General features: G+C 41.7%; 1 protein-coding gene across 2 annotated transcripts in view; it reads right to left on the minus strand.

Moving 5' to 3' along the window:
• Positions 1 to 7,661: 7,661 nt before the first annotated feature.
• The window catches only part of TOX (thymocyte selection associated high mobility group box), a 212,409-nt gene continuing 203,343 nt past the window's right edge, over positions 7,662 to 16,727 (minus strand). For both annotated transcript variants that reach the window (XM_086472678.1, XM_086472677.1), the window contains exons 8-9: positions 9,964 to 10,115; positions 7,662 to 7,698 (exon numbers count right to left, since the gene is read on the minus strand). In XM_086472678.1, coding sequence (XP_086328804.1) covers positions 7,662 to 7,698; positions 9,964 to 10,115 — 189 coding nt within the window. The remainder of the gene's footprint in view (positions 7,699 to 9,963; positions 10,116 to 16,727) is intronic.

A 16,727-nucleotide genomic window follows, 5' to 3' on the forward strand; every position in this document is an offset into this window, starting at 1 on the left:
CCAGAAAGATTTGGGCTCTCTCTTCTCTATAAAGACCCATTAGGCAGTTACAGACTGCAGTAAGAGCTCCCCTTGGCCCCCTCTCCTTGACACTAACCAGACCCAGCACTCCCCACCTGCGCCCTGTGCTCCAGCTCCGACCATCATGGTGGTCCCCACTGGATTCAGTCCAGTATGTCAATGGTTTCCTTATACTGGGGTCACTTTTGGAACGTCTCCCACCAGTCCAAAGGTGACAACAGTGCAAGAAGACAGGATAGCCTGTTTCTGGCTTTTGATCAAATTGTTCTCAAAAAAATTATATCTGGAGAGTTTAGAAAGGCTCGGCCTTGAAAAGCCATCACTGACGTACTGCAGAAGCACGACCTTCCTGGAGGACCTCATGGGGCAACTGCTTCCAGCCTCTTGGCAGAGGGCAGCTTCTGCTGGCAACTCAGACGCAGGACAGTCCCATTCAGCTGTCGTGACTCTCTCCTTGTAGGTCCTGTGAGCCTCCATGGTGTGCAGATACACGTGTGTGTATGGGGCTTTGTTAGATCTGACACAGTCTGACAGGTAAAGGACTTTGCTGGGTTCCAGGGAGAAATTCTGGGAAAAAAAAAAAAAAAAAAGAAAAAAAAAGAAAGAAATGAAGATGTTTGAGGGATATGAACAGTATAGTCAAAATTCCAGTCTAATATGAGTTGTGAAATTCTAATCCAAAATTCCAGCAACATGAGACCAGAGGTTATTCAGACCTCTTTCGCTTGTTGTTTTAATCTTTTCAAAGTTAGTTTACAGTTAAGTTTGAAAACAGCACTGAGCTGTACACAAATGACTTAAAAGTGGAAACCCACTGAAGACAAATAAAACCTGGAAACCCGCTCCTGTTTATTATTTGTAAAATCTCACCTGAGTCCCAGCTGTCCTCGTGGCTCTAAGCACTGCTTTGTGGTTGTTGAACTCAGTTATGACTAAAGCAGAAGACTGTTTTTTGAAGACTCTCAGATCTCAGCTACTCTTCCTCTAAATTACTCTGTGTCCCTGGGCACATCACTTACCTTCTTTCATATTCATCTTTAACAAAACCCTGTAACACAAGCTTGTGTGCCAGAGGAGTGGAGAGGCTCAGCTCATTATTTCAGAACTCTGAGCAGAAGTAGGTACCAAAACATGAAGGCTTACTCTACTAATTAGGGCATCAGGTAGCCTTATTAATTCAAGTGATGACATGCTTTTGAATGAACCTTGGAACTTCATGTTGCCATCTAAGCTGTGCTCTACAGACAGCAGGAAAAAGCTCTCCTGCACCTTCAATATTTAACAACACGACTGCAGGGACGGCGTAAACACAGATCCAGGTGTTTCATGGCGAAGAAATCTGGCGTCACAAAAGCAACCTGCAGGCTTTGTGTCTGCAGAGGGCTTACATCTTCCTGAGCTAGCATGGTAAGGGGAATAGCCCCTCCGCCCCCCACCCCTAACCCCTATTGAAAGGGCTTTGGACTTCTTTGATTCTGCTGAAACTTGGCTTTTTGGGAGCACCAAGGTCAGCACAGATGCTGCGCATAGAGCTGGGGGGGAAGTTTTTGACTCTATCGATCCAAGTGTGAGAAGACTGAATATTCACTGGAGGTTTTATTTTTATTTCTTTTCTTTTCTTTTCTTTTCTTTTCTTTTCTTTTCTTTTCTTTTCTTTTCTTTTCTTTTCTTTTCTTTTCTTTTCTTTTCTTTTCTTTTCTTTTCTTTTCTTTTCTTTTCTTTTCTTTTCTTTTCTTTTCTTTTCTTTTCTTTTCTTTTCTTTTCTTTTCTTTTCTTTTCTTTTCTTTTCTTTTCTTCTTTTCTTTTCTTTTTTCTTTTCTTTTCTTTTCTTTTCTTTTCTTTTCTTTTCTTTTCTTTTCTTTTCTTTTCTTTTCTTTTCTTTTCTTTTCTTTTCTTTTCTTTTCTTTTCTTTTCTTTTCTTTTTGTTTTTTCTTTTCTTTTCTCTCTTCTCTTCACTTTTCTTTTCACTTTTCACTTTTCACTTTTCTTTTCACTTTTCACGTTTCACTTTTCACTTTTCTTTTCACTTTTCTTTATACTGGAGCTGTGCAGATTGTAAGGCAAAACTTCTTAGAAAGCTACTTTAGAGCAGCATCTGAAATGTGTGATTCCTGGAGCTTTCATAGACTTCTGTATTACAAAATGTGTGCCCAGCCTTCTGTGAAACAGTGGCGCGTGGGATATCACCTACTTCTATGTTTGATTTAGCTAAAGGACATGCGTTTTACAAAGGCACCCATCCTTGATCTAACTTTTTTTTTTTCAAGGGGTTGTGCATCCACCATGCCGCTTGGTAAATTCAGAGTTAAAAGGAAAAGTACTTTGCTTCCAGTTTGAAATTTTCTGACCTAAACTTCCAGCCCCTGGACATGGCGATGAGTCCTCTGGTTCTGCCTGCTGTGTGCTCGGTATCTGCTGCCCGCATCCTCTCTGTTCAGCTGGCTGGAAAACGCCGATGGTCTAAGGGTTACTGGATTACAATTGTTCTCTGCAAACGAAATCCACATCTGTTCTGACAACTTATTTCAGCCTGATGCAACTTGAAAAGGTCGAGATTAATCCCAGAAAATCAGACTTCTATTGGAAAGGCCAAATCAACTTTAATTGTAACACATGGCTATTTGTATTGGCGTTTAGCCGCAGCCGTTTATCCTTCTTTCCATTGGTATTATTTGTTTCTGAGCTCACTACTAAAGCCTACAAAGCAAGCTGAAATGTTCTAAGTAACGTAACAAAAATAGCCGCTGACATCTTTCCTTTTACAGGTTTCCATTGACCCAGGGTAGTTTGTGTGCATGGCTTTTACGACTTTTGTTTATCAGCAGTCTGGGGAAAAAAAAGAATCATAGAAGAAAAAGTTGGCTCATTTTATAAGGCTTAATGGTGCCTACTGTACTTTCAAACCCCTCCTAGCCTGTTGGCTTTACCCATCAGGGCCCAGGGGGATGAACCCCTCGCTCTGGAGTTCTGCCTCCTGTCTGACTTTGCTCTCAGGTGTCGAGGGGTTCAGAACCCCTTCGCATGGCAGCAGTGGCAAGCTGTGGCTTTCTGGGTTGGGGAGGTGACAAACAGCAGCAGCCACCCCTCAGCACAGGGGCCAGGTTGATGTAGCACCTCTCTGGCCGCCCCGCGGGCTCCCGGCAGCTGCTATCGGCTCAGCCATCGAGCCATCGACTGACATTTGAGCGCTCGCATCCCCTGAAAAGTGGCAGGACGAGAGAGACTCATTTGGCAATCCTTTGCTTTTGCTGTTTGGCCCGGAGAAAGATACTTGAAGTGGTAAGATTGTTTAGCAACAGCTGGCAAGCACCCGGGTGTGAGCCTGATTTCAGACATGACAGGCACTTACAGGAATGTTGCCAGATACAGCTGTTTAAAAGCCTTAATAAACAGCAAGTCAATACTAATCTTTGCCAAATTAATCTTTTCCTTGACAGCCCATCAGAGCAATTATGCTCAGGCTCGTTGTAAACACACAATTGTCAGAGGGTAAGGATCTTCTCCGCAGTATACTGTGCATTTTTTGCACACAGCTTGTTTTCCAAATAGGAAGGTTTCCTTTTCTTTTCCCCTTCCTCTCTTTTTTTTTTTTTTTTTTTTTTTTTTCCCCTCCTGTTTTATTTTCTAGCCAATTACATGTTTGCCAGCTTGGTATTAGCCTGAACAAAATTTCTTTGTAAAGCGTCTCTCGCAGCAAGCCCTTGATAGAATGTGAAATGATGACAGTCGCAGGATCCATGCAGATGCACATTTGCTACTGGGTTTTTCTAATTAGGCAGCAACTGTGACAGACTCTGAAATGCTACAAGTCATTGTTCTCACTTGTCCTCTTGTCGGTGGAATAAGAACTCCATTTGAGTTGTGATTTAATGTGCTGCTGGGTAATAATAAAATACATGACTCTGCAAAGGAAAGCGCAAGACCTGGCTCGAAGCACCTCCTGCATATGCGCACTAAGTAATATTTTACTTGAATGCAAAAAACCCCTTGAAGACACCAGATAAATAATTGACAGGGCAATGGCTGTATACCTGTCTATCTGTCTATACCTGTATCTAGATCGATGTATATCTATATATCTATATCATCTATCTCTCTATCTGTATCTATACCTACCTACCAAGGGGAGTTCTGGGGAGTAACTCCTGTAGGGGTTACATACAGCTCTTTAGCTACTTCTCACCGTGTCTGCAAAATAAGGATTTTTACCTACTCCCTTTCCCCAGAGCAGAGGAGGAGATCTCCGTGGATCTGCCATGTTTACAGGAGCGGGTAAGAAATAGGCAGATACAGTCCTGGAGAGGGTGGTGCAAGTTGAGATGAAGTCTCAGAAGGTTGAGGAAGGTGGGAAGAGCATGTTTTACCTTCCATAATGAGCTCTTTTATTGTCAGGTTTCCTGTTTCCAGAGGAGCCTCGCAGGGAATATTTGGCAGAGACGCCACTGGAATCAGGAACTGGTATTTGGTGAGAGAGAGAAGTGGGCACGAATACATTACATCTCACTGTGCACGGCTGGGGCCCTCTGTGAATGCAGTACTTGCTGCCTGTGGGTGCACGTGGGGGGAAAAATCCCACAGCAGGGGAAGAGCTCCTTTGGGTCAGAGGTGGCAGGCGGGCAGGATTTCTGCTTGAATGTCTGTCAGAGTTTGGTGATGGAAAGACCGGGACACATCACCAGAACGGGACATACCAAGAGCAGCAGTAAATTCGAAGAGCCTTTCCTTTTCAAAACCTCTGCTTACCTGGGTGCAAGCAAATGGGATTTACACCTTGCAGAGCATGTATGTGGCTAACCTTGCATTTTGCCTACCAGTTTATAAAAATAATGAAAAAAAATATTAATTTCAATTCATGGAAGACATTATTTCCGTTGGTTTCTATCACTTTGACAGATGTTGTTATCATATTTACTTGCTGCTGTTGTGTTGCTTCAACGTGCTGGTTGTTTCGTTCCCGTGTGCTCTCTCGTTATCACCGTTAGGACAGATGGGGACTTAGAACCCATGCATGTGTTACCGTGGTGCCTAAGCCACAGAGCTTCAGCGAAGGATGGGGCACACCTTCAGGAACTCCAGGGGAGTTTCACCTGTTTACGAAAGGAACTCAGCCGTCTGGGCTCCATCTATTGACAATTTGTATCTGCCAAGACACACACACACAAAAAAAAGCAACCAGTGCTTTTTCCCACGGCCGAACACCCAGAACTGACATTTATGCATTGAAGTTGGAGCTTTCCTTGGGCTTCAGCACAACCTTGGCCAAAACTGCTGCTCTTTCAGCATAGCTGTCCCGCCCAAACAGCGCCCAGGCACAGAACCGCACCCAAAGCACTCAATGGGCAAGGGGCTGCGCGGCCAACGCTCCGCAGGTTTCCTTCTTACAGACCGAGAGACACCAACTAGCCAGAGGTTCATACAGAATAAGTATTTTATTCATGATGTACTTTTTCTTTTATTTACATTAAAGTTTTCTTGTTTTTTGAACTCTGCTTGGATACCGAAATCAACAACTTCATGTGACTGCGCACCTGCTCTAAAAGAAATGAAGATAACACAGTTCTGCCCCGTAAAAGAAAAAGGAAAACTGCCTGTCAAAATCAAAGTTGATTTTTCTCATCCCCAGTAATTATCTTCTCACTTTAGAATTAATATGAGTGGAAAATGTAGTTTACTATAATATAATAAATAGAAGACATTGGGTAATTACTAGTGCTGGTATATTTCTAAAGTACTAAACAGGCAAACAATAAACTGTGAATTTAATCATGAGTTCTCATACAGTTTCAAGACAGGAAAATTAGAGCTCTCAGCTACAGTCATTTAAGTAATCACATCTGATCTGCATTATTTATTAGTTATTACATGCCAAGTGATTCCGATTGTACATTGCCTGAAATCATTCCAAAGCAAGCATGCCTTTGTTTCTGTTTGGTTTTTAAAGAAAAATCAATGGCGTTGCATAACGTGTATTTTATCCGAGTTGTTTTCTTTATTTCACATAGAAAATACAAATCAGTGGTATTTGCCACTAGCTGGACAAGCATCCAGGATGAAATCCTCCAGAAATATATTTTCAGAGCTATCCCTGACCCAAAACATTGACGAAATATCTTCTTTTGGATTTTTTTTTTTTTAATCTCTTTCCCTGTGGCTCTTGAACTTACCTTGCACTTGAGGATGTATTTGTGATACACGCCCTCAAACTCTGTAGGACCTTTCACATGTATAATAAAATGGCTGAAGCATATTTGGTAATATTTTTATTCCAGCTGATTAATTAACCAAAAGTGATGAAGTTTCAAGAAGCAGCATTATGGAGTTCTATTCAGTAAGCTTTGTTGGATCAAGTCTTAGTTTTGGGCAACTTCCTGCTACAATGCTTTGAAAAGGGAATGATTTAAAATACCTTTTTTTTTTTTCCTCTTAACAACCAAAGACATACAGAAATAAGTATTGATTACCTTCATTTTCTGCCAGTAAAGCAGGTTTGGTGTTATAATATATCACTGTAGAAACTAAATAAAGTATTCACATCAGTTGTGAACAATTTGTGCCAGCAAAAGTTAAAGCGTCAAAGAAACCTCTTTAAAATGCTAACAAATTTACTTACAAACACCTATATTTATTATTTCATAAATAGGCGCAACAGGTTCCATAAAAAAGATTAAATACAGACACAGTATGAAGAAACAATAATACATAGGCATATGTAAAGGTTATAATTTAGCTGTCTCCAATCTGTTTCTGCATCTAATAAAATATCAGGTAAGCATTTGGCAGTTTTATACATAAACGGACTTAAATGACATTTACTAACCAGTACACATAAAGTGATTTTCTTTAAAAAAAAAGAAGCATTTTTTAGGCAGTACAAAATAAATGTGTTTGCTCTTTATCAACATTAGTTTTTTTCCTAGCTTTTTGTGTTCATTTCATCAGACAAAGCCAATATTTTTAATTACTATCATTTGGGAATAGTTTATTTTTTTTTCTCCAGATACTTTGAAAATATAGAACTATTAGTCAGTTGTTTAAAAACGAAGTAAAAATATGAATGTTTGCCAATTTAACCCTTATTGTGAAATCAATAAACTGGAATGAGCCAGTTTCAATTACAATTAGCTACAAAAACATTCACATTTTATACTCTAGGAGAGTGTAACATAGATGCTATTTACAAACTTGCTATGACTGCTACATCAAGCCATTTAAAAAGTCTTTAGTAGTTTCATATAAACACCCATTATGAAAAACCAATGGAAAATCCAGGACTTTTATCCGAGACATCTACAGTTGCTAAGGCAGTTACTATCGCAGCACTTCACAGCAAAAACCAACATAAAATCTGAATGGTCCAAGTTTCCTTCAGGGAAGAAGAAAAGCAATGTCCGTTAAAGGATCTCAGGGTAGGGGTGGAAAGGAGAAAGAAAGAGAAAAAAATGGGGGGGAAAAAAAAAAAGAAAAAGAAAGAAGCAAGACTATTTTTTCCAGAGTGGGTGACCCACAAGCTCGAATAGTCCTAAGTGCTTAGCAACTTGTATTTCCTAACAAAATGCAGAACTGCCTTGACTGCATAAAGCAATCCATGATGAAAAGACTTCCCTGCATTCCTCAGTGGAAAGGAGAGGTGTTTCAGATTTTCAGGTAAGGTAGAGCGCTTTGTCCCTCTGCATGCCCCTGTTCAAAGAGAAAAAGAACAAATGTGATTTTTTAAAGAAATTGTCAAATTTCTAGTCCTATTCTCCGAAAGAACCCCCCACAACCCTACTGCATGCCATTAATTCCAAGCATATCAGTGATGTACGGCGACATTTCCATGCTAACAACCAGAAAAATCCCAGTGCCGTAGCGGTGTGTAGCAACCTGGAGACCCTGCCTGGCTCTAAACCACACAGGACTGGGACGTGGGCTTGAGCTCTGGCTTGGGATCACCTGCCCTAGGGGGCTGGTGGCACTGACGATCCCTCTTCTCTCACCGCAGAGGTACAGCTCCAGGTTTAGCACAGCTCTGGGGACGGTGCTCCATCAGCTCCCCGTACGGTGTGGCCACTTCCTCAGAGGGCAGGAGAGCTCAGTTACGTGAACGTGGGTGCCAACCGCTGATGTCTCTGGCCTGTCTGATTTACAAGTACAGACACAGCCAGAATGTGTTGGGTTGGCAGGTTCGGGTGAGCACGTGCAAGGGAACACCAGAAGCTTCTGGCAGAGCCAACTAGACCAACTCTCTACTAGAGACCAGGCTCTACAGGAGACCTTCCACCAATGCCTCACACTTCTACATTCAGTTCTGGCTGGGTTTTAGCTTCAACTGAAGCATACCAGTTCAGAGCAAAAAGGAGTCCAGTTTCTATGTGGAACAGTCTGTAGAAGTCAGAAAAAAATACATCATTTAAAGCAGAAGCAGCATCACTGATAGGGCTTGGTTCGCACTGCAGAGATTTTCTGGGAGAGAGGCTTTACTCTCCATCTTCTGCTTCCTTGCCAAAACCCAGGCACCAGTTCTGTTCTTCCACAGCTTACTTGGTTTGGAGTCCAAGAGCAGCACAGAGCAAGTGACACTGCATGGACAGTTTAGGCCAATGCTACAGCAAAGACAGGTGAAGTCCACGCGCACAGGTTCACAAAGAGGTGTCTACGCAGGGTATATACAGGGTGTGCTGAGAGAAAGCTTCTGCTGCCACAAAGTCATGCCCAGTGGGCACCTAGAGGACACTGCTGGGAATGATCACACGTTGCTTCTTCCAGAAAAGGCTGGGAATCAAAGCCACAGGTGGCTGTGGCCTGTTTGACAGAGGACAGGCTCTTCAGAGCTCAGTGTAAGTGGCTATAAAGTCAGCAGGTTGGGTAGGCTCCTGCAAGGGGCTGCAGCACAGATCAAGACCTGGTGGTGGTACGGCACAGAAGCGAGACCTTTCTGCTGAACAAGTGGGCAAGTCATGGACGGGGCAGAGCTGATAGGTACGGGGGAAAGTGATGCTGCTGTGCAGACTGGTTAAAGCCTGCCTCAGCATCAGCAGGTTCTAGTCAAGGTGTTATTCTGAACTTGTAACCGGAAAAAGATTTGTGTTCAGTTCTAGTTCGAGTTCCAGAAACACTTTAAAACAATAATGCAAGTGAAATTCTCAGTTTGAGTAAATGTAATGGGTGAAACTGGTCTTTAATTCTGCTTTCCGTTCATTCGTCTGGGCTAGATCTGACACTTTGTCAGCAACCAAAAGCTTTTATCTGCCTCTACCTTGGGGATTCATGCCAAGGTGCAGGGGAGGTCAGACTGGTGGGCATGTTCACAAGGCACAACATCTATCACTTAAAACTCAAAAGATACCTTCTGTCCAGGGTCTTAAATGTTTCCAGGCAGTTCCTGGGACAGTAACATGGCTCCATAAAAAACACGCCACAGAGGAGTCGATGGCTTGAAGGGGCTACTAACCTTATGGCAGGGGCTGAGAGCTCCTGCAGGTACGGCGGTTCATTTCTGGTTACAGTCATGTGATCCCCGTGCCATTCCCTGCCTTGGATCGCGTATTCCATGCATCACCCCAGCATCTCATGACCCAAGCTAGTTGTTTTCACTGGCAGCAAGCTCTGCTCCTCAGTGGAGTCTTTGGAGAAAATAGTTCATGCCATTTGCCTCTCAAGCAGGAGGCAGTGGTCTTCAAACTTCTTTCCTACACCTTCTCCCTAAGATTTCAGTCTTGATTTTCTAAGGAATGGAAGTTCTCTAAGACCAAAGTGTATGGGCTGTGATAAGGTGACAACAATGTCTAATAACCGTATGCATCAAAAACTCGTTCTCCCGCAACAGCCTAACTGCTGTGCCATCACAGATGCACTTCTGAAATACCGTAGGGAAACAGGCAACCGAGCCGTTTCCAAATTCTCCATCAGATCCTTGTGTCGTGAATGTTGTTCAACACAAGGTGGCATTCACTGGCTGCTTACCCATTACTGCAGTAGTCGTTATTCCAGTCCACAGTCTGTGCTGGAGGATTTCTGCACCCTGAACGAACATACTCCATTGCCTGGGTAACAACTTGTGCAGCTGTTGATGTTGGATTGATGATATTCTGATAATCAGGCTGAAGAGTAAATCCCTAGAGGAGAAAGCAAGTACATTACAACGTACAGAAACCAAGCAACAGGTTGGGTGGATTAAAAATCCCCCAGTGGGTACCGTGAAATGGTAGAATACTTCTTTTCCAGGTGTACTTTAGGTTATCAAAATTAAAATAGGAAAAAAAATGTGTAGGTGCTTCTTAAGCTTTAAAATCTTGCTTTGGTTCGAGAAATGAAACACTGACAAATCGTCGTTCACTATTACACAGTCACAGGATGGAACTAAAAGGGACAGAGCAGAAACAATTCAAAACCAAGAGAACAACTCAATCAGCACTGGGGCAAAAAGGTCTGTTTGCTCCTTAGAGCTTCCATTTAGATTAAACGTAAGGATACACATAGTCGTTAATTCCGAGAATATGCAACAGAATCTTTCTGAAGGATGTAGGCAGCAGGTGGCTGACTGTTTTATTAGACTACACCTATTCACATATTGTTCTCAAAACCCTTTTTCTTCATGCAGTCACAAAGGGACCATCTGCTGCTTCTTTTATTTGTACTTCTCTCTCAACTAAACAGAAATTCAACCAAAGCTTTTTAACAGTTGTTGGACTAATGTAGTGAAAGTAGCACAGAATAACTTGCTTTTTGAAACCAAGAAGATAAGAAAAAAAAAAAAGTGGAAGTTACAAAGAGACATCTAACCTGCTCCCTGAAATATCTGTCATATGAAAAGTCACAATAATTTTTAGCTCTTTTGATACATGAGGATGTTTAAATGTTGTGTTTCAAAACCAGGAGAACAATTGAAAGTTCAAGGCCAGTGTATCTGGTTCACCCTCTATAAATGGACATCATGTTCCTGTAAAGTTAGAACTACATTGGGTAAAAGTATGGGAATGCTGTATGAAAGCAGTTGATACTGCTGACAAAAAACCAGACCAGACTCCTTCCTGGGGCAAAGGCAGACAGCTCCCACGCAAGCTAACTGGATGTGTACCTGCTAAATCAGAAACCGAACTTGAACCAAGATACCTAGTTTGAAAACCCACTCCTGGCCAAGGTCCACATACAGAACAGACAGAATTAAAGCTCATTGCTTTTAGTTTTAAATTCTAGTGCATTATGTGTGACTGCTTTTTTCTGCAGGTTAAACAAGTCAGCCATGCTACCATTAATCAAGATAAATGAGTATTTTCTTTTTGCCTGGCCCCCTCTATCCACAGAAACGATCTTCCTTCAGACAGAACATGTCACTTCCTTCTTCACATCCCTCTTTCCTGGTGCATTATACCGCGTCCCTCCCAGAGGTCCCGTGGGTGTTCTGCCCTGTCGTGCTTCTTGCGTATACCATCACCTCACTCCACTCATCCTGACCACGGATTTTAGCCTAGGCCATAAATAAGTGCAATTTTCCTCCATAATCTCTTCCACATGGAGAATATCCCAAGTACCTCAAATGCTCTTTGAAGCTTCACTTTGTCCCTGATGACTCCAAGAGACAGATTATTAGTAGTGGGCAAGTTCACAGTTGAATTCTGCATCTACTTGTCACGTAACTTACATACTGCCCTGCTAATAAGGTAAAATAAAACCCGCCGTGGTGACTGCAACCCCCCCTGCTCTGTACACTGCCTTCTTACCAGGCTCTAAACCCGCACATCAGGCTGCACAAACAACCCCTACGCCTGCAACGGATCCAAAGGGAACTGGAATTGAGCAGACACCCCAATGACTTTAATTGGAGTTTTTTGCAATTAGGAGGTTTTGTAAAATTGGTTTTGTGTATCACCGTCATCATTGTTATACAAAACATCACCCATCAGGCCTTTCTAATTTAGCTGTAAGAGGAAACAAAGCAGAGAAACACATCCTACCCTCAGGCACTCAGGTTTTCCTTTGGTAGCAAAGCCCCTGAGTTATCTCTTATCAGTCTTCATGAAACAATCACACATAGGAGAAAAAGGCTACATGGGGCCATCGGGGCCAGCAGCTCCAGCAGTGCTGCAGCGGAGCATGCAAGTGAGCAGGCACAGAGACACAGGCACTCATGCAGCAAGAAGGGACAGTTCCCCCAAATCAGAGCATGAGACCATCAGTGCAATATCTGTCCTGTTTCTTCTGGACTTAGGCCAAATCCTCAGGCTTAGATGTCGGAGGATGGTCCTGTGGGTTGAGTGCCAGCTTGGAAGTGGGTGGGGACTTATTCTCATATTTTGTCAGGTTTTCTGTGTGACCACAATCAAACTGCTTTGGTTCTCCTCCAGCAAAGCATGCGTGCACTTGGCTTGGGCCGCATCGACACCTCTCCTGTCAAGGTCGTGACCATGGATCCAAACTTAATTCTCCTGTCTGCAAAATAAGGGGGAACAACGCTTTCATCTTGTACCTGGCCAGTCTTGTTTAGCGGGTAACTGACTGGGATTGGGGTCTGTTTCTTAAGACATGCTCACACGATAAATTTCAACGTGGTGCAGAGGCACCTGAGCCAGGCTCCAGCTCCAGAAGCAGCTCAGTGGTCTCGCTGGGGTTGAGAGCTACCAGAATACCAGCGACGTGGGTGTTGGAAGGCATGCTTGTTAAGGCAGAGTAATTTAAGAAACCTAAACTCAATATGAAGGACTGACAAAGTATGGTGATGTTTAAGATGTAATTACTTCAGCTTTTTCATCAACAGAGAAAGCTCTGGAAATATAGATCTGTACAACAGAGGGAGACAGCCTTGCACCAGGCTTGTAGTAAATATTTGTGTATTATTTATGTGATGACAAACAACGATGAAATAAAAAGTGCTCAGAAAACAAGTGCTTCGAGGTCTAATTAAACAATGCCGAATGTTTTTGCATTGTAATGCTCAAGAGAAAATCACCAACTGTTTTGAAACATGCCTAGAATTTTAAATTTCATTTTCTTGTTCCAGATTGAAATAAAAATGGGGAACTTGATAAAGATTAATTCGATGTCAGGAGGGACATTTGCTCTTTAATTAGATTTCTGTAGCCCTAGCAGTTTCGTTGTGCCACTGTAGCAAGTCCTAAAAAGCCTGCAGCAGAACTAAACAGTGATCCTCATCTCCACACTTTACTGGGAACTAATTTCATTTCCTGCCTGTCTGGAGAGGTATTTTCAACAGGCATCAATGTTTTTGTCTTCACAACTGATTTATTCATCAATCTCAATGTGATATTTTAAACCTTTAAATTACATCCAAATCCTAAAGCATCTGTTTATTACACAAGGAAATTGAAAATCTGTCTGTGTGATATCATACAAAGATTTTTCCTTAAGGTTATAAAGGAAGTTGACAGATATTAATGATTTTTTTTTTCTCTTGACCTCATTCGAAGACAAAGCTTAACAAAAAAGAGGAAGAAATCTGGACAAATACAGCAGGTCCCTGAGTTTACTGTATATAATATATACCAGAAAAAATGAGGCTATTATTTTTGGCAGGCTATGCAATCATCTTGCTGTATACATTTATTTTCCAAAGGAAAGAAATACGTAAAAGTAGACTGAAACGAGTTACTATTTCAAAAACCAAAACGTGACATACATTAATCTTCTGCTTCTTTGTTATGCATGCAACTGCAGCCGTGGATGCTAGATGTTAAGAACCTAGCTTTGCTTGCTCTACCTGCGAACCTAAGTGGGATGGAGATTGTCATGGGGCTCACTCCCCACCCATTGCTTGAGTGAAGGATTCTGAGCAGAGAAGGAGATGCTTCCAGCAGGGCTCCTTAAACGGGTTCCTTAACAAGCACTGGGCATGTTTGGGAGGGAGTGAATCCTTGGTATTTCCACACAAACCAGCAGAGTACAACAGGCTGGGGAGCGGGGTATGCTCAGAAAGAAGCCCTAATGTCTGTGTGAGTAGAGAAAGGACAGAACAACTTCGCAAGAGAAAACAGGTTGCAGCTTCAGATGCCGTTTTAGCCCAAACTTTGGAGAAATCATGCTGATTTAAATGACAAGGGTTAAGATTCAGATCATCTGATTCCAACTAAAGTGAAAATTAAACATCCCGTCAAACCTAAGAGACCGGAGAGAAGCAAATCTGATTCAGTTAAAAAATAATACAGTGATAAGATGCTCACATGAGCCTGTCACGAAAGAAAAATCACACTCTTCTAATCTACTGTGATTCTTCCAGTGTGTCAAAAGTGGATGGAAGAAAAACAAACTTTAACAAAGTAAAACTTCAACACTTTAGTACACCTGTTGCCCTAATATTTAACATACTTCTTGCTTTGTCTTTGCCAACATCACTCTTTAAAAGAAATGGATTCTATATTTAGTCTCAATTCACAAACTCTGTAAACTGCTGTAGGCCAAAAAAAAAAAAAAAAAAAAAAATTACAAATATTCCAAAGAGAAATTACATAGATTTTCCAGAGCTCAAAAGTTTGAACCAAAAGCAGAAGTGTAAGAAATATGAACTGGCTTGCAGATGTTCTGCAGTGCTTAAACAGAAATGTAGTTAAGATTGGCAGTGTAGCATTTCGATGGTAGTGAGCACCTGTCACACCAAGTGAAGCTCACAAATATCTCACCATAGGATCTTCATTATAAGTATCTGCCTTTCTGACTAAGGAATATGAGTTGGTAAAAAGTATTTAACCTAACCTTCCATGAGGTTAACAATGGCGAGCAGGAACACAGAGGTGCAGCATTTTTTACTTCACTCAGTACTTGTACTTAGTAAAGCAGAAGACTCCCCATGGTACAGGTCTACGTACTGACTTCTAGAGACGTGTTTTCTACAACCTAGTGTCTTCTGTTCTCTCTTAAGCTAGAAATAACTCAACTACACATCTCACAGGTGAGTGAAAGTACTCTCAAGCCATTGACATGCACACCATATCCCACGAGTGTGCACCTCGATAAAATAAAACATCAGAATATTCATATTATCTTACCTTTTTTGTAGTATGTTATGGTTTGGAATAATGCCCAAGTGCTGGGATTCATACAATAATGACGATGTTGCATGTAAACTTATGTAAGTACCCAACATCTGCATTACATCTTTTGCTAGCCCCTACCGTACTATTAATTCAATAAATAAAGCCAGATTTTCAAATCTGTTCAGTAAATTATGCCTAATAATGATTCTGGAAAAGACATAAGGGGTTTGATCTTCTCTGGTTCTGCATTGGACAAGTAATGTACCAGTGACACTGAACTTGGCAAACAATTTGATCTTAGAAAACTGAATCACTTTGCAATAAAAACTCGCTGAAATATAACTATATAATCTCAACCGGCTGCTGTCACAGATGTCGTTTTTCTTGTCTGGTAAATGAACCAGGGTATTGCATTGGGCCTCTGTCCATTGCTTTGTCTCCTTGCTCTGAGCCTTCAGGTTCAACCAGGATTGCATCAGGCTTAGCATCTCCAGACAGACCCTCCTGGCTCACTGTCCGGGATTTCCCCCAGCTAATTCTAGCTGCCCAGGCTTGGGGTTAACTCCTGAGTTTCTCTGAGACTTGAGCATGGGCTCTCCCAGGACACTCACACCAGGACACTGGGTTTCTAACCAACAGGAAAACCTTCAGGAATATATGGCAGCAAATTTGTGTGGTCATAAGCCTGTTGAGTTTGTTTACTCTGGTCATGAAAAATAAACTGGACTAGGAAAAGTTTGTAAACACTTTACAGATTTTCTTTCTTGTCTTATTACTCCAAATCACTCTTGAGACTATGATCAGTCTCTGAAAAAATCCAGACCATCCCGAGCACACCTTGGTTTACCTTCTGAACAACTAAATTTATCAGTCCGGATTGCTTTTGACTCTTTTGTTCTTTTTTTTTTTTCTTTTTCTTTTTCCTCCTGCTTTGGAAAATGTCTTTCCCTGTCAAATTGATCTCCCAGCTACAAGCAATGTTTTGTGTTCAGGTATTCCCATCTCTACAGACCAATCTTGAGATGAAATGTTTCCAGCTTGGAAAGCAAATGCAAATGCCTTGTTAGCAAAGGTGAATTTATAGAGATATTCAAAACATGCGGCGAGTTCACGACTATGTATTAACAACCAGAACTGACAAGTTTTGTGTATGCAAATTTTGTAGATTCTTGCAAGTCCATCCAAAAAAAGTTTCATTCTATTCCCTCTTTGCAAAGCAAGATCTTATTATTGATAGTCACATCTCATCCGACATAAAAGGAAGTTTTCTCTCACGAAATCGGCAGTTAATCTGCTCTAACCCTCCGTAGGCCTGGGCTCAAATTCGCAATACCATGGTTGTCCTGCATTCATTCAGATCTAGGAACTGGATTGAGAATCAACTACCTAAAAAACTGAGAATAAAATAAAAAAAAAGCCACCACACTGGGATACGGGGGACAGCCCACTTATTTCTAGTAAAAAAAAAAAGAGTACATCTAGCAAAATGAAGTTATGAATGCAGCATAAACTGACACACTCATGTCCACTTCATCTAGCATGTTTAACACAACCTGTGTTGCTTCCAGAAGAATGGGATGAACACCGGCGCTAGCACAAACAGTTCTGCTGAAGCTCCCCATCATGCAGGTAAAGTCATTCTCTTGTTCTTGCCTCTGAAAGACTAAGCCCTCAGACAATACCACTGCGGTTTTGGAACTCTGCACAATTAAAGATAATCCATAGTTCTAAATCTCCCTCACT

Source organism: Leptosomus discolor, chromosome 13, assembly GCF_034619465.1.
Source record: "Leptosomus discolor isolate bLepDis1 chromosome 13, bLepDis1.hap2, whole genome shotgun sequence".
NCBI classification, from domain to species: domain Eukaryota; kingdom Metazoa; phylum Chordata; class Aves; order Leptosomiformes; family Leptosomidae; genus Leptosomus; species Leptosomus discolor.